The 22,793-nt window shown below is 44.3% G+C and overlaps 2 protein-coding genes across 2 annotated transcripts; one reads left to right on the top strand and one right to left on the bottom strand.

The window, feature by feature from the left end:
- The first annotated feature begins 12,196 nt into the window (after window positions 1–12,196).
- rag1 (recombination activating 1) lies at window positions 12,197–16,338 on the top strand. Its single transcript, XM_008275863.1, has 3 exons — window positions 12,197–12,531; window positions 12,621–13,747; window positions 14,594–16,338. The coding sequence occupies exons 1-3, from the start codon at window positions 12,197–12,199 to the stop codon at window positions 16,336–16,338; spliced, it is 3,207 nt and encodes a 1,068-aa protein (XP_008274085.1).
- A 2,297-nt stretch (window positions 16,339–18,635) lies between these two features.
- rag2 (recombination activating gene 2) lies at window positions 18,636–20,544 on the bottom strand. The gene has a single exon (XM_008275862.1). The coding sequence runs from the start codon at window positions 20,542–20,544 to the stop codon at window positions 18,943–18,945; it is 1,602 nt and encodes a 533-aa protein (XP_008274084.1). The 3' UTR covers window positions 18,636–18,942.
- Window positions 20,545–22,793: the final 2,249 nt, after the last annotated feature.

Raw genomic sequence — 22,793 nt, 5'->3', positions numbered from 1 at the left:
CAGTCATTAGGTTGCTACAAATAGTTTAAGGTTTGGATACACCCACTCATTAATCGCCTTGCCTTGTTCACTAAAACCAAACATCCTGTTGTGCAGTCAGCTGTCCAGACTTTACACTTGATCCTGACTAAACAGCCTTCTACCAAAAGCCTAAAAAGTTGTCATCCTTGAAAAGGTTAAAAAAAAAAAAAAGAGCTAATCTAAGAAAGGAACAGCAAGAGCCCATATTTTGTGGCTGAACACGATGGTTCACTGTTTGGACGGCTGCCCGCCGGCCCACCAGGACTTGCGTGCGTAGTGAAGCAGAGTTCTTGCCAGCCAGTCCTACATCTGTCTCCTTTATCAAACACTTACCTCATGCACTCACACCATACAGTCCCCGGTTCTTCTGAACATTTGGACCAGCAGACAACAGACCGCCTCCAAAGTCGTTATTTACTTTTCTCCCACACCTTCCCAGGAGGACAGAAAGCACTCAGATGCTGGTCTGCTTATGTTTATGTTCTCAACCTGCCGAAGTGGGGGAGAATTAAGTGGCTCTGGCTCTGTTAATTGGGCGTTAATCAGGTGTTGCTCTAATTAAAAGGCAGTTCCGCCCTGTTGGGCCCTGGTAATGAGTTTGTTATTAAATCCACAGAGGATTTTTGTCTCTTTTTCAATTTACCAACAGGGTAGTGCTTAATTGCTGTGTAAATGAGGGGAATGTCCTTGAAGGTCGTGTTGCATCAGCATGCGATCCATGAACAGAAAGAGCTGCCCCGTTCAAACTTCAGATTCGTTCAGCTGACTGTGACCTCTTGTGTCCAGCTGGGCCTCTCAGCAGTTATATCAGTCCAGCCATTTTTTCTTTTTTTTTTCTTTTTGAGAAAAACTTCTTCAAAACTAATTTGCTAAACTGAGATGGCAGGTAACCCACTTCCCTTTGTAAATAAAGGTACTTTAAAAATTGATTTCTTTTTCATCTGATGTTGCTTTTATTTCCTTCAGTAGACGCTGTCTGGGCCCCTTGAAAGCACCACCGGTCTTTTATAGCTGCCAGTGTCTCATAAACAAACCCTCCCCTTGTCACCTTCCACCACCACAAATGCTGCTCTTTCACCTCCCTGAAAGAAGCCGACCAAAGGTTGAGAATGCCTTCAGAGGAAGTCAGGCCAAATCAATATGGAGATAGAAAGAAAGAGATAGCGAGACAGTTAGGCACAAAGGAAGAAATGACAGATGAATGGTGGAAGATGTTACACACAGATAGACAGGTGGCCTGATAGACACAGAGAGATTGCGGGTGCTGATTGTTGAAGGGCATTCGCTACAGAGACATCAATCAGAAGATGGCACCAAGATTGAGTGTTTCCTGCCTGTGGCTGGCAGCATGTGTAGAACACAACCTGGGCTAAACCACCGCTCTTCATATCAATTAGAGACCAATTATACAACCATGTCCTACTAATTATGCCGCACTGCCACTACGCCATCCTCCAGCATAAAGAGTGTGTTTCTCCGTTGCTTCCGTGTGTCTGTGGGTGTGTTTATTGAGATAAATAAATAAAGTTGCGGGTGCCAAGGCGAAGCATTCTTAATCTGATTTTCGGAGCTGTAAGTTTGTATTTTGGAGGGGATGAGAAATAGAGGAAGAGGAGCCAAAAAAGGCTGTTTTCTCTTCGGCCTTTTGGTGGCGCTGGTGTAACATCCATCGCTCGGCCTCTTGCAGTGAAATATGGTGAAACAGGGGGAGACACTGCTTTCATTTGATGAGTAATGATATCAGAAAAAGTCTGTGCATGTATGCATATGTGTGTGTGTGTGTGTTTGTGTACGTGTTTGATTTTTATTTGTGAGGTAGACAAAGTGTGATTAATATTCTCGAGCTTATTTCAGAGGATTTTGAGTCAGAATGTGCCGGACTACTTAATAAGTCAAGTTTTATTTGGCTCGATCTGGGAGGATGATGAATTATGAAATAAAGCGAGAACTCCGTGCTTTTTGCAGTTTTATTTCTCTGTGGTTTACATAATTCACTCAGAACATTTGTAACTTTCCTGACAGGTTAATGCTGTTGGGTTCAAAGTGAAGACACTGAGGAAATACGCAGAAAGACAAGACAGCAGGAGAGAAACAGACATTGAGATCAGAGGAGACGAGAACAAAGGGGGAGAGAGGATTTGAGATGTCACAAAATAGTTTCACACTGTCCCTATATTCCGCACCGCTTCATGTAGTGTCAGATTGTGATGAACTTTGTACCTTTCTCTTTTTTTTTTCTTTCCCCTCCACATCCCTCACAGCCACCTTTCTGCTGCCCCGAATGTTCTGATGCAGTCAAAAATCAGAGTTTGACCACTGCAGTATTGTGCCCTCTGCTGCATTGTCATCAGTATAAGTGGCTCCTCTTTGAAAATGGAAAAGTCAGGAAATTTGATGTCTGCAGTCTTACAATATCTTTAAAAAAAGAAGAAGAAGAAATAGCAGACAGGGAGAGGGAGGGAGGGAGGGAGACAGGGTTCATGAGGATGTGGAGAGAGTACACCTTGTGTCCTTCAGTCATTTTTTTTCTTGCAGGGACTCAGTTCATCCTGCCTGTAGAATCTGCAATGAGCTGTTGCTCTTTGTGACTGACATCCCACCCGGACCACCCTGTTGATTACATTTGTTTAGCAGAACTGAGAAGACAAACAGACAAAGCTCAGATCAGGGGGGGGAAAAAAAAGAGTTTCTTGATTATTCTGCACTTATGTTCATTCGCTGGATTTCTCAGCGCCGGTGGTTTTTGCATCGTACAACACTCTGCACACTCTATTTTGAGTTCAGGTTTGTGAATCGTATCTGCGCGCCGCTACCCTTGTTCACAAGTGGTGTCGTCTTGGACATCTCAGTCCACACAATGAAGCTGTAGTCGCATTCTCATCACTCTATTCATCCCTGGCCAACTGTAGACTCTCCCTTCTCTTATCTCTGTGTGACCAAGGAAATTAAATTATAAAAATAATCACTTGGCGCCAGTTTCTTTAACAGTGTGTTTCTGCTTAGCATATAGAGTGTGCTTGCTTTGGGGTTGTGTGAAGTTACTTATTGGCCTATTTACGATAATGGGGCTCTGCTCTACTTGTTCTACACACACCTCTTTCGCTTTGACAGTGAGTGAATGGCATGACGAGGTGAAGCGAGGGGAAGAAATGCTGGGAATTTGGTCGCGGCTGTGTTGGGAGAAGAATTTTACAAACGCTCAGTGTGACTTAGTGTTTGTACCTACTGTACGATGTCACCTTTATTTAAATTCTAAGAGCAAATTTTATGCACAATTTGGCGTCCTCACATGGGGGAAATAACGTTCTCATAGCGTGCACATTAACTGTAAACAGGGTAATGATGTAGCACTAAGGATTCCAGTCGGCCTCTTAGTTGCTCTCTCGAAACGATCAAAGTATTGGTTTCCGATGACATTTTGTGCAGACGGTCATAGATCACGGGATTAGTGATGCTTTGACTTTTTCTCGAGTGATGTCGGAAGTTTACCAAGAAACACTCGATCGATTGGTGTTATAATTTAAATAACAGCTTCCGTCTGTCTAACTAGTGGATGGAAGGTCATGAATTGAAGCATCTTTGGTCATTTTCTGGCTTTTTATCTACTGCTATGAGCCTGTCAAATTTGTAGTCCTCCAATTCTTTGATTAATATTTGTAAAGCATGCTATGACAGTTCTATCTGTAGCATTAAATTTCTGGTACCTTGAAGCTAAAAAAAAACATGCATACCAATGTTGTCATTTACCTCGAAATATTGTTGTGCACCAAATACAGCCTCCCCGAGCTGCTGCGGAGTTTTAGTCTTGCTGCTAAATATACAACAACTTATGTGTCATTGTCCTTCACGGTACACTCTGCCGATCAGTAATGAGGATGATTCATAAAGCGTCTAAACTGTCAATTTATGTCACCGCAGGTAAGTATGACTTTCTTGTTAATTCTCTGGGAAATAGCAAACGAGCGAACGAGGGAGTAACTTCCCAGACAGCATCATTCACTCACTTACTGCTGCCAACTGCCACTGTGTAGACAGCCTTCCTCTTCAGCTCAAAATGTATTCCACACACGTTAGACCATCTGACTAAATAAACAGTCCCCATCGCTCTCGCTCTCCCTGTCTCTCCTGCAGGTCTCTCACAAAAAAAAAAAAAAAAAGGGATGAAAAAACCTGTGTATATTAGAATGATGTGCCTCCCGCAGGAGCCCAAAGGGAAAGTTGGTAAAGGGAAAGTGAGGGGAGAATGAATAGAAGAATGGCATTTTTATCATCATTATTATGAGAAGGCTATCACAGGTCTCCCTTGCCTCTTTCCCCTTATTCCCTATTCAGTTAGGAATTTATTTGCTTATGCAGAGACTGTTATGCTTGCTTGTACAGGCAGGACGGCGAATGCAAAACTGTATCAATACCTTCAGATCTAGCAGGTCCCAGAGCAGTCGCTGAGCAGGTGGATGGTCTATTTATTTGTGATCTTTATGTATTCAGTGCTAGTTACGCTCCCCCTCCAACTACAGGGACCGCATGTTTGTCAGTCCCTTCCTGAGGCATCTCTGTGTTCTGCTACAGTGAACAAACGCCATATGCCCCAGAGTTGGGCTCCATTCTTTCTCGGTGAAAGTCCAATCCGCAGACTATACATGATTCTGTGAGAGAAAAAAAAACCAAAGATTTCCAAACTGGTGTTCTCAAACAATTACTGTAAATGTCTGTTCCTGTGCTCATGAAGCCCGTAGCTATCATCATCCTCTCCACCAGCAGGTTGCCTTGAGAGACTGGACTGTAAAATAATGGTTCCCCGCTGGATCATGTGAATCATTGCGATGACTGGTTGATAAATGTTCCACCACCCAGGCTCTGGCTCTAATAGTCATTTCTCTCTCCAACTGGACCGGCTGCCAAATGACAACAACCTCTCCGAGCACAGGCCCCCACCACCTATCCACAGCATCCTCAGCAGCCCCTCCCTTCGCCTCCTATAATTACTGTAGTGTATAAGTCAGGTTTAAGACCAGTCACTCTAAATCAGGCCTGAATCAGCGCGTGTTACTGTGTCCATTGTTCCCTTGTCTGAGCTCTGGCACAGAAAAGGGCATGGCTGTCCTGGCATTTCCTATAATGGACTTTTTAGTTAAAAGACGGGGAAATAATAAGCAGATCTACGTGTGGGAAAAGACCTCTTTGTGTTTGGTGGGAAGTTAAGACCAGGGACAGTTGAGGGGGGGTTAGAGTTGACAGACAACAGCGCTGCTCTTTTCACACAGCTTGACACATAATGGGACCAATTTTTCTCTCTACATCTCTCCCTAGTGGCCATGATTTGCTCATTACATTGATGGAAGGTGACTGAGGGAGGGAGAGAGGAAGAGAAACGGGGAGAATGACCAGTCAGGAGACAAATAGTGCGAAATTTAGTGCTGAGATTTCACTATTGCTCTGGTTTCATTTAAAAATGGCGAGGATGTAACCCGCTTATAAAGGTGTTGAACAATTTGCCCAAAAAAATCCACCCTTCAAGGATGCTGAACGTGGGAAATCTCGAGATGTTTGTTTGCGAAATGCTATCCCTCAGCTGACAGACCTTCTGTGTAAAGCTGCACCAGACAGTTTGGGAAAAGAGAACTAATACACGGTTAAACACGAGACAACTTCAGCGAGTAGATGTTTACGTGACTGGAGGTCCCCTGGCTTCAAGAGGACTGCTCTTCAATCAGGGAAATCTACATTTAATTACCACAGAATTAAAGAGCATTGTTATTTTGATTAAAGACACTGGTCCTGATTCCCCATTCTACTCTATTGCTCCTGAATCCGGCTTAGGGTTTAATTTCTTTTGGTTTACTGCGAGTGGATCAACATCCATCTGGATTGTCTGCTCAGATGTGGCTCTCGCGTCTCAGAAGGCTGTACTCCGGCACAATCCTGCCATGTAATAACAATAACAACAACACTAATGATAATAACGATAATAAACTTTATTGATAGAGCATCTTTCAAAGCCGTTGCGTAGGGCTTCATAATGAAACAAATCACATTACAAGACACAGAATGAAATGAACTAAAAGCCATTAAAGACCCCCACTGGTTAAAATCAAGTTGTTGTTTTTTGGTTCTTACCATGTTAACGTTTCCATTTGGTGTTTTGTAATATTCTGGACAACATATAATGAGCAAAAATAAGAAGTCAACACCATAGAAAACTGCAGTGTACCAGTGACCAGTGCAGACCTCTGGGGTAACAAACGAAAGGAGTCAATGCGTTTAACTTGTAGCATGGAGCTTTCCATACCACTGTCATCTTTTACAGAATTCTTTTCCCGTTTTGAGCATGTACAGTTAAGTTACAGGCTGCAGGGTGGCGCAGTTGGTAGCACTGTTGCCTCGCAGCAAGAAGGTTGCCGGTTCGCGTCCCGGTGGGGACACCTGCGTAGAGTTTCCATGTTCTCCCCGTGCAGAGTGGGTTCTCTCCAGGTTCTCCGGCTTCCTCCCACACAGTCCAAACACATGTTGAGGTTAATTGGTGATTCTAAATTGTCCATAGGTATGAATGTGAGTGTGCTTGGTTGTCTGTCTCTAAGTGTAGCCCTGTGATAGACTGGTGACCTGTCCAGGGTGTCCCCTGCCTTCGCCCTAAGTCGGCTGGGATAGACTCCAGCCCCCCATGACCCTAGTGAGGATTAAGCGGTGTATAGATGATGGATGGATGGATAGTTAAGTTACAGGGTTTGTAGTGTTTGAGCAGGTGAGCTGGTGTGCTTGAGGTGTGTTAGGTGGACAGAGGGAGGTCGCAACTTCATAGATTTGCACCTTCTAAGAGGAAGAAACGCAGTAAAAGCTGCACATCTAAGCCATTTAATGCATAAATGTATTATTCTAAAACAACATCTAAATATCTAATTTTGATAGATGGAGATGAGTTTTTATAGTGTAATCAATGATCAGAGTGGGGCTAAAAGATGGCAAAACATGGTAAAATATCCTCAAATAAAATCACAGAAAAGTCATTTTTTAAAAGCAGCTTTATAAAAGTGATTTCAGAGATAAGACAGCAGCCCTGATCTCCTCGGGCAGGTCATTCCAGAGTCTGACTGTAAATTTTCTATCACCTTTGCGCATCAATCTGGACCTTGGAACAACATGGAATGACGCACCTGAGGATGTTATTGGAGCAGCGAGGGGCAATAAAACATCTCATAAATAAATACAAAGCCCTCTCACAGCTTTGGAAATAATCAATTATTATTTCAAATACATTCTGAAGGTAACAGTTGGCCAGTATGGTGAGCCCAGCATCGGTGAGATGTGGTCAAACATCCAAGTGAGAATCAAAAATCCTGCCTGCTGAGTTTTGGATCAGCTGGAGGCAAAAGATGGATTTTTTTTATTATTATTATATTTTTTTCTACCAATGTCAGAGAGCAAGGAATTACAGTTGTCTAATCGACTAGCTTGGAAGGTGTGTATAACCGTTTCCAGCTGGAAAATTCACTTATTCACACAACAATCTCTGCATGATATTGACCTTTATGTAGCCTATCTTGCTATTGTAATAGGATTAGCTTGTATTTATTTTATTTTTATATATTTAAAGGGAAAAAAAAGGTTCTTAAAATGAGCACTAACAGTTGCAGAGGCTTAAGTTGCCCGCACTGTCTAGCCCATCAGAACAGAAAAGATGAATGGAGCTGGTCCAAAACCAAAATAACTCTGCAGTGCCTCAGGGAAAGTTATAATGCAAGACTCAGAATGAACTAATATGGTCCCAAGACTAGACTATCCAATAAAATGAATATTTGGAGAGCTGGACATGGAAGATATTGTGGTGTCAGGCTGTCAGCAGCTTGTGGGGGATGTTATTTGTAGAAGCTGTGATGTTGTGGTGTCTCTCTGCTCTCTGTTAAAGCTCCATCAGTCAGGATGAGCTGACAACAAATGCAGCTGCATCATACAGGGTCACGCGAGGCCTCGAGACGGCATCACTCAACTGGCTGTCACCGTGTGATTGCAGGAACCCTAACCTGTGCTACGGAGGGAGGGAGAAGCAATTAATCAGCTCATTGGAATAATCGCATATTTGATTATTAACAAAACCAGAGGAAGGAGAGGGGCGAGACGAAGGGAAACAAGACATTGAGCGCCGGAGACGGGGGGAGATGAATGAGGGGGGATTTGAGTGGTGGGGTAAGGGGTTTGTTCTGGCAGGTAGCTTTGACGAATAGCTCCGCACTGAAGTCTTCCTCTTTGAGTATTAATCTACCAAATCATGTCTCCGAATGAGGGATGGAAGAGGTGGACAGTGGGAGGCGACTCGCAGAGAATTGGCGGGGAGAAGCCGAAGAAGTTGCTGAACGTGCTGTGAAATTTCAATTAAAAATTTGCATACCAAATGCTCAATATATTGCATAACACACAGTGGAAATATGAGAGCGAAATGCCCCCTTTACCCTGAATACAATCACAAAGATGCCCACACTCTTCATGACATTTTGAAATATCATGCAGCAATTTTGGTTGGTCTATTCAAGTGCGGACATCGCTGACATTTTATTCCCTGCGAGGAAGATACCAGTGCTGCTGCGGAATTCATTCTTTGTCCATTTCTGCTATTGACACTTTTCCTTAAGCTGCTATGTGACTCGAGCTGTCAGGAGATCTTTTTTGGACCTTTGGCTTACATAGTTCTGCCTGGAAGGCTTGATCTCTTTCCCCCTTTCCTTGTCACAGCCTGCAATCAGCTTTAAGCCCTTTTGTGTTCTCCATTCTGAGCTAAGCCTGTTATCCTGTGCAACTCCTTTACACAAGATCACTACTATATCCCCCCTTCTCTGTCTTTCACCTGGTGCACCGTCCCTCTTGTTCCCGTGTCCTTGTTCTCTGTCTCTTTGTTCTGCACACACAGATCCCAAAGTAATGACTCTGAAGTTGCTCAAGGATGGATTAGCGGTACTTCTTTATATTTATTTGGTCCCGTTCCTCGGCATAAACCTGCACACCAAAATCACAGAGCCCTTCCCATCCTTGTTTTCTCCCCACCGCCCCGTCTCACAAACACATGTACCGGCCCAACCACATTCCCACTGCACACACCTGCATCACGCTGGTATATACATTGCTCACTCATGTTGTTTGGATTTATCATATTAGAGAGAGAGAAAGAAAAAACCCTCTCCCTCCCAGTGCAAGGTGTCAGTTCAGTGGTGCATTGCAAACTCCTGTACGTCCTCCTAAACTACAGCCTCTAGTCCCCCAGGGTCCGCTCCTCACATTCATAACACTCCGCTCCATGCCAGGTGGCTGTCTCCGCAAGTCCTCTTCCCCATAAATCAGACTGTCTTTGAGTTGATCAATAACAAGTCAATTAGCAGGCGTAGAGAGATGAGGGTCTCAGAGGGTCACTGCTTGTTTGTCAGGCAGACATCTGCAGCTCTGTCCCTGTCTGCCACGGAGCTAGGTGTGGCGTTTACCTTGGAAACATGTGGCTACTTGGCCATCATAAATCTAAATATCAACTATAAATAGGCTGGGAACATCTTGCAACAATCCATCATTTGCTTGTTCTTGGATATGCAATGAATCAAACATTGTGCACTTCAGATCTCTCAGCTGTGTCTGATGGATTTGAGCAGGCCCGAGAAAACAGCACTGTTTTTTTTCTTCTTCTTCTTTTTTTTTTTTGTCTCGAGCTTGGCTGCGTATTTGCTCTTCAGCATTTCCTGTGAATAGGTGTGCTTGTAAAAGAAAGAAGGAGACAAACAAACAAAAATACTGCGACTGTTGTCTGAGGTCACAGTTGGCCATATGCACCAAATATAAGCTGCAAAGCCTGCCAGTATTCCTCCTGCTCCCCTGTTAAGCTGACAAGAGTGGGAGAGACCCAACTGTTATTTGGTGCCCACTGACGGTGTATCTAATGACTTGGCTGGCAAATCCAATGCAACAGCAACAGGCTCCTGTGGTGAATACACTAGATTAATCCCCTGGATAATTACAAACAAGAATGATCTTGGGCAAATACTCCCCGTACCTGCTGAGACATTACATCAAATGATGCTGTCTAATTAAAACTCATTCTAAATGGCGACAGGGAGAGAGAGCTGTTTGAAGCGATGAATGAAACGAGCTGCTTTCGCGCCGAAGTTCTATAGAAAAATGAACTCCTGATAAAAACAAGTACAAAACAGCAGCAACACAAACATCCAATACAATGCAGCTCTCTGCAAAGAAAAGCCATTTGATTATTCCACTAGACAGTATTTTTTCTGATTTGTGCCTATGCAGCCTCTTTCCCACCTCTGAACGTTGCTTATGTTGCTTTGAAAACTAATTTATCAGAATAGTAACTGCCAAGCGTACGCTCACGCTGCACACACACACTGTTTGATATTCACCCTAATATGAGTCACTTTTGTTGCTGCTTTGAGATTTTGATTCACAGCAGCTACCACCTGAACCGCTGATGCATCAGTCACAAACACTGAAAAAGGGAAAAGCAAAAAACTAATTAGAGGCCCTAAAAATAACAAAAAGGGTCATTATTATCACTGAGATATCTATTATTTTTTATTTGATCGTTTATTTTGGCCCTTAAAATCACACATAATTTAAAAAAATAAGTTTTTAATCATTGATATTTTTTTTATTTCTTTTTATTTTTCATCATTATTCAGCCATCTGGATGAGACAAGCCTGCAGACAGGGGAGATAAAGACGGCATGTAAGTGTTTCCAGCTGAGGATCAGAGTGTTGTGGTGAAAAAGTTGTTTGTCTGGGGTTTGCTGTTGGATTCTGTACATGCACATGTTCGCAACTGTGCTTTGGGGTTGACCTTGTTTTCTTTTTTTCAGCTGCCTGTATCAGGTGGCAGGAGTTGACTGTTGGGATTCCATCAAAGGAAGGGTATAAATGCAGGGCACAACGAGGCATGCAGGACCAATCCCACTGTATGGAGCCTCAGCTCCTGGTAACAGAAGCTCCAAGCGGCAACACAAATACAGTATATGTGGTGTGCAGGGTCTGGCTCCAGGGCTTCCCTTGTGCTCCCATGCAGAGAGGGGCCCCAAGGGAACTGATGCCAGCTGAGACTGAAAAACAAGGTAAGAGCCCAGCTGACACACATGCACACAGACTCAGCTGTTTGTCTGAAAGGAGAGTTCAGTATGTGAAGTACGCAGAGAGCCAGGAGATGGGAGAGACTGACAGATTCAAGCCTCCGAGGGAGAAAAAAGTAGTGTGAACTCTGAAAGACGGATAGACGGAAGATTCTCCAGTGTGTGTGCTATAGGTGTGCGCAATGGTAAGACTCGAAAATGGATGAAATCGTTTCTGAGACTGTTTGACTGCTATATTGTCAGATCTGGTAATGGAGCCTAGATAGCATGGGAGGAGATGAAATAAGGTCAGTGCAGCAGTATCATTGATCTTACCTGTGCCATATCATGAGAGTACTTGGCTGCTGAAATACGACTTCTAAACTGAACAGTTTTGTGTTTGGAATAAGTCTTTATGATGTTTATTCAATATGATGGTTTCTTGTTTTCTTTTCCCTCCCGTTTGGTCAATATCTATGTATTATGAAATAAGTTTGCTGCGACTCCGATTTTTCCTCGCATTTAAAATGCCAGTTGGAGACTCCCAGGGCTCCAATTCGCTCTGCAGCCAAGAAAATGACTAATATAAATGATTGACAGCCTTGCAGCGATAAGGTTGCCCATTTAGCAAACTTGCTGTGTCAAAGGAAAAAAGTCACAATGGCTCCCTGAGTGATGGGTTTGAAGATGAGAGAAATGAAGATTTTGGTGTTGTATCGATCCCCCAGTGCTTGTCTCATGCATTTTACACAAGATCTAAATGCCACTTACGGTATAATACAGCAGTCTAGGTCAAGGCTCTGTGCTCTCTGTTCAGGGGGATTTCAGGGTATTTCAGGGTGTATAAATTCAACAGGAATCAACTGAAGCTTTTAGATTGTGTCACAGGCTCAACATTGAGAAGCCACAAGGTTCAAATTCCCCACGAGGATTTGAACCTTCAAATCTTTTCTCTGTGTCATGGACAGCTGACATTATTTTCATACTTTTGCGGCGCATCAAATGAAACTCTCCTCTCTTCTCCTTTCCTCTTCTCACCTTTCCTCTCCTCTCCTCTCCTCTCCAGGGTCTAAGCTCTAAGTCACGTCATGGCGGCATTAAGCCGAGAGACAGATGGTCCCAGATCCACCATGCCGGCTGAACTCCACCATCCCCACTCGCAGTTCTCTCTGTGGAAGTTTAAACTGTTCAGGGTGAAGTCTATGGAGAAGGCCCCTTTGCCCGGCGAGACACAGCCTGAGAAGGGATCCTCATTGGGGACGTCGACTCCTGCAGCTCTAAATATAGACCTAAATGATGGTGTGGGTCCGGGGAACGTTATGAAACTGTGCCTGGGGGGAAAAAGCAAGGAAAATGTGGAGGGCCCTGGAAGGAGAGTAGATATCAAGCTGCAGGAAATGGACACCCACATGAACCACCTCAGGTAATCAGAATTCCCTTTACTATATAAATGATGGTTTGTTATATTTCTCTCTAAGTATTTGACAACATTATTTTTTGTCCTCTGTGAAGGAGCTTGTGCCGTCTCTGCGGATCGACCCTGTGGAAAATCAAAGGACCGGTGCATGACGTTCATGGAGATCTGGATGAAGTAACCAAATTTGCCCTGCGTAAAATGGGCTGCAAGTTCAAACAATGGCCAGATGTCATCCTTAAAGTCTTCAAAGTGGACGTGACAGGGGACGCAGAGTCTGTGCACCCCCTGTCCTTCTGCCATCACTGCTGGAAGGCGGCCATACGAGGCGGCGGCGTCTGCAGCTTCACCAAAACTAAAGTCCCTGAGTGGAAACCCCACTCTTCCCCCTGCTACCTCTGCTCTCCCCGGAAACCTTCATTCCAGAGGACACGGAGGAAGAAGAGGAAAGCCGTCCCTCGGGCCCAGAGCCTGGCGAAGAAGACCAGGCGGGACTACGGTGAGAGCATCGTTGTTAGCGAGAAGAGAACTCTGAGACCGTTCGGAGAAAGTCTCAATTCTGCGGTGAGGGTCTGGAGGAAACCCAGCGTCCAGAGAGAGCAGTGGGTGAGGAACATCACGCGCTGCCAGAAAGACCACCTGAGCACCAAGCTGATCTCTGAGAAGCTCCCCGTGGACTTCACCGTTTCCTTCATCTGCCTGGTGTGCGACCACCTGCTCTCTGACCCGGTTCAGTCTCCCTGCGGGCACCTCTTCTGCCGCCACTGTATTATAAAATTGACCCACGTTCTGGGACGTCACTGCCCCGCCTGCAACTTGCCCTGCGCCCCTGATGATCTCACCCCGCCTGCCAAAACCTTTTTATCAGCCCTGTATTCCCTGCCTCTGCTCTGCCCCAGGGACGGCTGTGGTGAGCAGGTAAGGCTAGACTCGTTTAAAGCTCACTGTCGGAGCCATGACGTCGGGGAATGTGCAAAGGAGAGTTCACCGGAAGTTGACAACAACGTGACAGCAGGTAAAGGGGGAAGACCCCGCCAGCACTTGCTCTCGCTGACCCGCCGCGCCCAGAAGCATCGGCTGAAGGACCTGAAGCTCCAGGTGAAGTCGTTTGCAGACAAAGAGGAAGGCGGCGACCTGAAGTCTGTGTGTTTGACGCTCTTCCTGCTCGCAATGAGATCTCTGAACGAGCACCGGCAGGCGGACGAGCTGGAGGCCATGATGCAAGGTAAGAGGCTATTACGGGGCTTTTTGTTCAGTCAACACGGGCCTTCGCAGCCGAGAAAGAGGGACGCAAACAAATGATGATGATGATAGTGTTTGCTCATTAATATTTCCACCTACCTCTGAGGAATACAGTCATCTCACAAATAACAATGAGTTGAAAAGTTCACTATTGAGCAGAGAGAAGAAAGTTTTGTGTGATTTTGATTGAAAAGCATTTCATTATTGTCCATCTCTGCCTATTGAACCGCTGCTGCTACACGCCCAACCCCTCCCCGACTCTCTCCCACTCTCACTCGTCTTGTCTGTCAATCTCTCATTCTCACACTCCCTTTAATGCAGAATAACAACTCTTGTGAAGGGGCTGTTAGAATCAAAACAACATCAGCAGCTCTTGTATCTGCAAATTACACAGACAGCACCATCCTCCTCTCTGGGGAATAGAAGCCAGCTGGTGTCTGTTTTCATCTGTAGCCAATACATCACTTTTGCCAGCTTCACTGATTCACCCTCTGTCCCCTTATAACATTTGGAAATTAGGAAATATTGGATTTCGTAATCATCAGCTTGTGGGCTTTTGACAATGATACATTCACATTTGGGTGTTAAATTTGCGATTCTTTCTGTCTCATAGTGGAAATTACTCTAAATGTGGGATATCAAATGAGGAAATGTTAGATACTGCACTTCCTTTCAAAGCATTAGAAATGGGCTTCCACGGGTTTGGTGTTAAATAATTCTCTTCGTGTATCAATCCCTTCCCCTCTTGCTTTCTTTTTTATGTTTTTATTTTTGCCTCTTTCTGTCTCTGAGCTGAAACTTTCTCCCCTTTCATTTTCTCTCTCCGCAGGCAGAGGCTTCGGGTTGAATCCCGCTGTGTGCTTGGCCATTCGGGTCAACACGTTCCTGAGCTGCAGCCAGTATCACAAGATGTACCGGACTGTCAAAGCCACAAGTGGTCGCCAGATCTTTCAGCCGCTGCACAGCCTCCGAACCGCAGAGAAGGAGCTTCTCCCCGGCTTTCACCAGTTTGAATGGCAGCCGGCTCTCAAGAATGTGTCTGCATCTTGCAACGTCGGCATTATTAACGGGCTCTCTGGATGGGCTTCCTCGGTGGATGACTCCCCGGCTGACACAATCACTCGGCGCTTTCGCTATGATGTGGCACTGGTGTCGGCGTTAAAGGATCTGGAGGAGGACATCATGGACGGGCTGAGAGAGAGTGGGATGGAAGACAGCGCTTGCACCTCAGGCTTTAGCGTCATGATCAAGGAATGTTGTGATGGTATGGGCGATGTCAGCGAGAAGCACGGCGGAGGACCTGTTGTTCCCGAGAAGGCGGTGCGCTTCTCTTTCACCGTTATGTCTGTCTCTGTCCTCGCAGACGAGGAGGAGGAGGAGGTTACCATTTTCACTGAGCCAAAACCAAACTCAGAGCTGTCCTGCAAGCCCCTCTGCCTGATGTTCGTGGATGAGTCAGACCACGAGACGCTCACAGCACTCCTGGGGCCCATAGTTGCAGAGCGTAATGCAATGAAAGAGAGCAGACTCATTCTATCCATCGGCGGCCTGCCTCGCTCCATTCGCTTCCACTTCAGGGGCACGGGGTATGACGAGAAGATGGTGCGTGAGATGGAGGGCCTGGAGGCCTCGGGGTCCACGTACGTCTGCACTCTGTGTGACTCCACTCGTGCAGAAGCCTCTCAAAACATGGTGCTCCACTCCATCACTCGCAATCACGAGGAGAACCTAGAACGATATGAGATCTGGAGAAGCAACCCCTTCTCCGAGTCTGCAGACGAGCTGCGAGACCGAGTCAAAGGGGTCTCCGCCAAGCCCTTCATGGAGACCCAGCCCACGCTGGACGCGTTGCACTGCGACATCGGCAACGCCAGCGAGTTCTACAAAATCTTCCAGGACGAGATTGGGGAGGTGTACAAAAAGGCCAACCCCAGCCGGGAGGAGCGGCGCAGCTGGAGGGCCGCCCTGGATAAACAGCTGAGGAAGAAGATGAAGCTTAAACCGGTAATGAGGATGAATGGGAACTACGCCCGCCGGCTAATGACCCTGGAGGCTGTGGAGGTGATATGTGAGCTGGTGCCCTCCGAGGAGAGGAAGGAGGTCCTGAGGGAGCTCATGAGGCTCTACCTGCAGATGAAGCCTGTGTGGCGCGCCACCTGTCCGGCCAAAGAATGCCCCGACCAGCTGTGCCGCTACAGCTTCAACTCCCAGCGCTTTGCTGACCTCCTCTCCTCCGCCTTCAAATATAGATACAACGGGAAGATAACCAATTACCTGCACAAGACCCTGGCCCACGTGCCTGAAATCATAGAGAGGGAGGGATCCATAGGAGCCTGGGCCAGCGAGGGGAACGAGTCCGCAAACAAGCTGTTCAGGCGTTTCCGGAAGATGAATGCACGTCAGTCGAAGGCGTTTGAGCTGGAGGACGTGCTGAAGCACCACTGGCTCTACACCTCCAAGTACCTGCAGAAGTTTATGGAGGCTCACAAGGACTCTGCCAGAGCTCTACAAGCTACCATGGACCCAGCAGAGATCCCCGATGATGAAGATATGTCTTTGGATATTGATTTTTGATTTTACCTCGAGCACAACTGATTGATAGACATTTAATTGATTTCAGAAGAGGTGTATAATCAGTTGCCTCTGTGCTTGTATGTTTTTTACTTTTTGTGCGTATTGATTGATTGTAATAGAATTTGTTTCATTAAGCTGTGGGATGATTCTGGACAAGTTTTAAATTTTCTTTTGTTGTTCTCATTCAACTATCTTTGTGAACTTAATCATTTATTGTTGGAGATTACAAAAAAATCTCTTAAATAACCAATTTTTTGCCTGAATTTAATAGTAAATAGTGTGACTGCTATTTTTTAAAAATGTTTCTGTGACTTGTTTGAAACACTGACTTGTCTTTGAATCACCTTGCTTTGTTAACGGTCGGTTCCACGCTGCACAGATAGGGCAGCGCAGGAACACATACTGTGAAAGTAACACGCAGGTTTCTTTTTCATGTTGGCCTTTTTTCCCTTGTGCTTTTTTTATCTTCATCGTCTGTGAAATATGGCGCATTTTATTGTATTGCAAGGATGTGACACATTTATGAATTTATACAGTGAAGATATTTATGGAAACAGAGGAAAGCGCTGTAAGTCATGGAGGGAAATTGTGTTAAAAAGACCACATTTGTGGCTACTGTATTAATATATCATTTTAGCTGGAGCAAAATGCAATCACAGAGACCCAAATGTTCTTTGTTTCATGAGTGCCCTCTGAAAAAGATTACTTTAGTGCTTTATCGTGGGATCCCTGAGGGGCACAATAGATGCCAGGTCACTTTGAACCAATTTTTATCTCTTAGTTTTTGCACAGCGGAGGATAGATGATACTTATTTGAATTCTTCTCATAAAATAAGGCATATACTGACCTTTTTTTGTTGATATCATAAAAATACAGTATGGTCCATTACAGAGCCTAATACCCCATGGACTCTCTAGGAGGCAGGGATTTTTCTTAAATTCTGTATATAACCTGGCTCTTTCTCTCAGTTTGTATTTCCTCGTTGCCACGATTGACAGAGGAGAGGGATGAGCGGGGAGCCGGAAAAGACCTGATGCGAGCTGATTTGTTGGCGACGTTATGCGTTTGATTGATTGATTATATTGTCTTTTTCTACCCTCGACCATTTTCAATTGTGACAGGCAATTTTGTTTTCTTATTTGATTGAATGTTTGATTTTATGCCGCTGACACAAGTTTAACCACATGACATTTATGAAATATACACATTTCGTTGGATGGTTGTCACAGTTCTACAACAACAGTGCATTATATTGCAACTTGTCTCATATTTGTTTTTGTTTTTTGTTGTTTTTTTTTTTCTCTCGCCGTAATGAATTGCATTTCTAAAGTAATGGATGATGGATGATTCATAAAATTCCACTTGTTCACATTTCACAGTGTATTTCCTCATTTTGTGCCCACACACACACACACACACACGCACACACACACACACACACTAAATATCAGGTAAACTGTTTACTGAGGTGACAGAAGACTTTCATTAGTGATTTATTTTGCATACAAGTACGATATCACACTAAAGTTCTGCTACTGTTTCCACATTTGATTTGTTTTTAAATGCTGTACTGTATTGAACTGTTTCTGCTGTGTTTTTTTAATCGATCCAGACAACTTGCCATCCTTTTGTTGTTTTTTGTGGGAGGGGGAAGGGGTTTGTACTTTATTTGTCTCAGTTTCCAACAAAGAATAAATAAAGATCTTGACTTGATTTTCTTGTTTATCTCTGACTGGTTTAATGTTTTAAATTTTTTTTCAGTTGCACAAACTTCATGTGCATTTACTCCAGGAAGACAGCACATAATTGCTTTTTTGTTTTTAGAGTAGTTCTGCAATAAAAGAAATAAAATAACAACGAATTGTTATACAGCTAATAAAAACCCAAACACTGCAGAGGAAATGTTGTCGCATATAAAGTTTATGAAAGCCCTTTAAAAAACTTTAGAGACTTGTTTGAATGTTTAATATTTAATCTCATTACAAATTTAACTGACTACAGTTCAGTATAATATACATTATTAATCAAATATAATTTATTTAATTTGTAAAATCAGCGCAGGTACATTTATCCGTTCAGTGTGTCAGAATAAGTGTTAATTTAATTACTTTTTCACTATAGTGGATGACAAAATTGTTGATAAAAATCTGATTAAAATGCAAACTAGAAGCACCAACAGACTAAACAATACAATCATTAGTACCATAAGACATTAGAAATAAGTCGGTATGAAGACACAGAAATTTGTTTTGTTTATTGCCATCAGAAAATTTATTATAGAAGGAAACTGTGAAAACAATTCTGCTCCACTTGGCCTTTGAGGAAAGTGTTAGGAAGGAAATACAGAATACTTCTACAACTGATCAGCATCAAAATTGGAAACAATTTTCACACCCCTGCATTTTTATATCAACATAAAATCACAATAACGAAGATGCACCTGACTGACATGAAACATTGCAGTTATTTGCAAAATGCGTCTCATTGATTACACGTCAGCATATTATGATTGTTTTTTTTCATTATTTATTTATTGAATATAAACAAGAAACATCCCAAACATGCAAAGCATCCTTAACAGTGATCATCTGCACACATCGAAATCAGTCAAAGAGCCGTCTGAAAAAGCTTTTCTTGGATGGCGACATCTTGAGCCTCAGCGGTGTGTTTCTTTCCTTCACCTTCATCGGGGTGCGCTTCAGGGGCATGAGCTGTCGAGGTGGGGTCGTCTCCTGGTAGGGCAGACCTCCGTGGTCCAGGCAGAAGTACTTTTGGTTGCCCTCGGAGAGTCTGATCAGCAGCGTCTCAGACAGCTCCATGCACTGGGCATGAACCCAGTGTCCTTCTTCCCCTCTGGAACAGAAGATCATGGCCGGCCGGTGGAGCTCGGTGGAGTAATACGGCTCCCACGTGTTGCTGTCCACCTGACAGGTCAGGCAGCATTTGATCCAGTAGCCTGTTCGTGATTCATCCTCCTCGTCATCTTCATTGTAAGCATCCTCTTCTCCCTCGCTGCTGTCCTCCAGCTCGTGCGGCTCACGACCAAAGTAGAGCTCCTCAGAGTCCTCAAGAGGAGTGGAGTTGTCGTAATCCGTCGACTCCTGGCTGCAGGCCTGAGTTTCTTCGTCCTCTTTGCGCTCTCCCTCTGTTTGGAAGCTCACCTTATAGAAGTAATGGGTGTCCTGTTGGGATGGTCTTCCCTCCGTCGGTACACCCAGCAGGATGCTTCCCTCCTTGGTGCTGCCACCAAACCAGGTACGGCTATGGATGATATCTGGGATCCAGCTGGGTGGTTCTAAGGGTTCAAACTGGATCCCTTTCTCATCCAGAATCACAGTGCTGCACTCCATCCTCTTCTGAGAGTCTGACTGATATCCACCTAAGATGATGTATTTGTGAGAGGGACCCGGTCGGGTGATGATGGCACTAGAGATGGATAAACCGGTGTCCAGGGTCTCACAGGACAGCAAGGGGCTGCCCTGCAGAAGCTCAACGCGCAGGCGAAACAGTCGAGGTGGACGCGAGTCAGATGTCAGGGAGTGACCTCCGATGAAGTAGACGCAGTCTTCTCTGGAAAGGGCCACATGGAAGGACTGCCCATCATCGAGCTCGGGCAAAGTGTGAGCAGAGGAGCAACCAAACTCCAGGTCGAACAGGAACACCTGAGGAGGGCAGTCAACAACACTGTTCCAGCTCTCTGTGGTTCTCTCTCCTGCAGGCATGTAGGACCGACCCCCGAACAGCACGCAGGCCGTCTTCCCACGGCTTTGCACCACGCTCAGTGTGTGGCCGTATCGGGCTCCCGGCACTTCTGCCACCAGTTCTTTCTCTTTACAGCGCAGTGTTAACTTGCGATTGCAGCCACGACTGTCCATGGTCAGCAGGTACAAGCTTGACGAGATCTCATTGTTTGGCGTGCGGCCACCGTGGATGAGATAACTCTCTGGAAGGCCGTCGTAGGGGTCGAGGCGGCAGACGGCCGGACAGCGTAACGGAGGGAGGTAGCAGGAGTCATTGCCGAAGGAGATGGGCCTCAACTTCAGCTCGCCACGTTTGATGCGTACCCCGAATACTCCTGTGGGACACGAGCGCTTGGGCCAGCCCTTCTGGCCAAACAGGAGAACTTCCCCATCCAGATGCAGCAGCGAGCAGCCGGGCTGCAGCAGGCCTGCACAGTTCACTGGAGTTAATGGCTGCAGGGTCATTTTCCGGCAGGTGCCTGCGTCAAAACAGCACATAAACACACAAACACAATGTGTCAGTCAGCTGCTGTTTGTTTTCCTTCAGGGGTTTTAAATTTTTACTTCCTGTTTATTACAGGAACATGTGGAAGACCGTAACACACGTGATGTGTGCTACGGACCCTAAAACGTAATGTACCGTCATTTGCTGCAAGTCAGGATTTCTTTTTACATTTGTGCATGATGGTAAAGGCTACCGACACAGGAATAGTGATGCTATTTATGTATTGCATGGTATAAGAATGGAATATTAATTGTACAAATAAGGAGTTAATAGCAGTAAAAAGCAGATGAGCTACATCACTTTACACACCTTTCAAATGAACAATGTTGTAGTTAACTATTAGTATTAATGTTAGCTGCTGCTACTGATTAGCAAAACAAAGCAACACATTTTTCTTAAACATCAATTTATAAGTATATACAAATAAAAACAAATTGGAAAAAACAACCCTTTTAAATGGGGTTACTTTACAAAACTGCATTTTTAACTTTGATTTAGGATTTTCAAAGACACTTTCTGCAGGTGATTAACAGGAAATACTTTAACAAATGCCTCTTTTTAAGCTTTAACAGCAACAGACCTTGAATTTACATGCAAGCTTACGAGCAACAAGAGCACAATATCCCTTCAAGAGCCTGAGATCTGCTAATTCTTCCGTTAACATCATAATTTTTAGTTGGCTTACCTTCCAGCCAGTAGCAGGGCGCAGTGCTTTGAGCTCACTTAAGTGTAACTCTTATGATCGCTAAGATGAAGCTAAAGGGCTCTTTATGTAGCCGAACTTTGACAAAGGAAGAAAGGCAGAGGAGCTTGTGAAGCTCCGTTGACTCACAAACACCTCCAGATCTTGAGGTTAACAGCCTGTGACTGCTGCTCACTGGCAGGTGTGCTGCTTGAATGCTTTTAGTGGCTCACTTCAATGATATCAGTTACATTAAAGAAGGTGCAACTGGCTATTGAGAGACTCGTGTCTGTTGAACAACCTTAACCTTTATAATACCTTTAGAAATTCACATCCATGACTCTTTTTTTTTTCTTTTTTCTTTTCCTCTTGGAAGTTATGAAATAGTTTGACACACAACTTTATTTAGGGCACGTTTACACTTAATGAATAAATGGTATTATACACTTCCAAATCCTGTTTCTAATAAGATACACAATAGGAAGACTAATTATTAAAACAGGGATGAGAAACATGCCCTACATTGTAGAAGAAATGCATATTTTTTTTCTGTTTTTTCCCCCGACTAACAAGACACACCTCTTTTTTTTTCGTGCAAACAAGAGAAACCACTGAATATGTCCTATTGGTGCATTAACACCTAATTTAATAGTTTAATTTCTGGGGGAAAATAACAACAACTCCTGAATTCAACACGACAAAAAATAACACAGGTTCACAAAATACTCCTACTCCACCGTTTTATCTTAATTTACTGTATTAAGTGAAGCAGATGCAAACAGCCGTTTAATCATGTTTAGACAAACCAGGAGGTATTAATGTGCCCCGAACATTAAGTAGGAAATTAGTTTCAAAAATGGGAAATTCCTTAAAATCTCTGAATTAATGGAGTGTGATATTCTAAAATAATTTCTTCCTAATGCCAAGCTCTTTTTTTTTTTTTTAAATAGTTGACATTTTAAGATAATTAACTCCGCGTACATGATTGAAATAATAGTTTATTCGGCTGGGCAAGGCCGCCCTAATTTACACATTCATTCTAAAGCTGATTACAGGACCTAATCAAACTTTCCTTTATGTCACCGATCGGGCAGTTTACGGCGAAAACAGTTTCCTTTCAAATGTTTTCACACGCACGCCTGTGTTATATACAGTTTCTACTGTTCTACAGCCTGAATTTACATAACTAAAGCCGTTTCTTGTGCTTTGCTTTCACGTCAAGCCTCCTCGTTTTTGATTTCGCTTATTTGCGGCGTCAAAAAATAATCACATCCTCTAAATACTGACGGATGATTGCGCGCGATGACGGATTGCTGAAAAATCCTCGTACACGTTCGAACATTCGGCTATAAGTCTCAGCCTGCCTTACATACACACACATAGATCCAGAGCCTGGCCGGACACATCGCAGCAATAACTCGTAAATCACGGGTTTTAGAGTCAACACAATTTATTTCGGTGAACTTTTTGACATTCACATTCACTGCTGACATGTCAGGAAGTACGAGCCATTAATTCACACGCTGC

This window comes from Stegastes partitus, unplaced genomic scaffold, assembly GCF_000690725.1.
Source record: "Stegastes partitus isolate 25-593 unplaced genomic scaffold, Stegastes_partitus-1.0.2 Scaffold60, whole genome shotgun sequence".
NCBI classification, from domain to species: Eukaryota; Metazoa; Chordata; class Actinopteri; family Pomacentridae; genus Stegastes; species Stegastes partitus.
This window is presented reverse-complemented; position numbering and strand designations above follow the sequence as displayed.

Bases quoted from the DNA above. Each gene is read 5' to 3' on its own strand.
- rag1 (XM_008275863.1), top strand. From the start codon at position 12,197: ATGGCGGCATTAAGCCGAGAGACAGATGGTCCCAGATCCACCATGCCG. The intron at 12,532-12,620 runs GTAATCAGAATT...TCCTCTGTGAAG, and splicing joins ACCCACATGAACCACCTCAG to GAGCTTGTGCCGTCTCTGCG. The intron at 13,748-14,593 runs GTAAGAGGCTAT...CTCTCTCCGCAG, and splicing joins GCTGGAGGCCATGATGCAAG to GCAGAGGCTTCGGGTTGAAT.
- rag2 (XM_008275862.1), bottom strand. From the start codon at position 20,544: ATGACCCTGCAGCCATTAACTCCAGTGAACTGTGCAGGCCTGCTGCAG.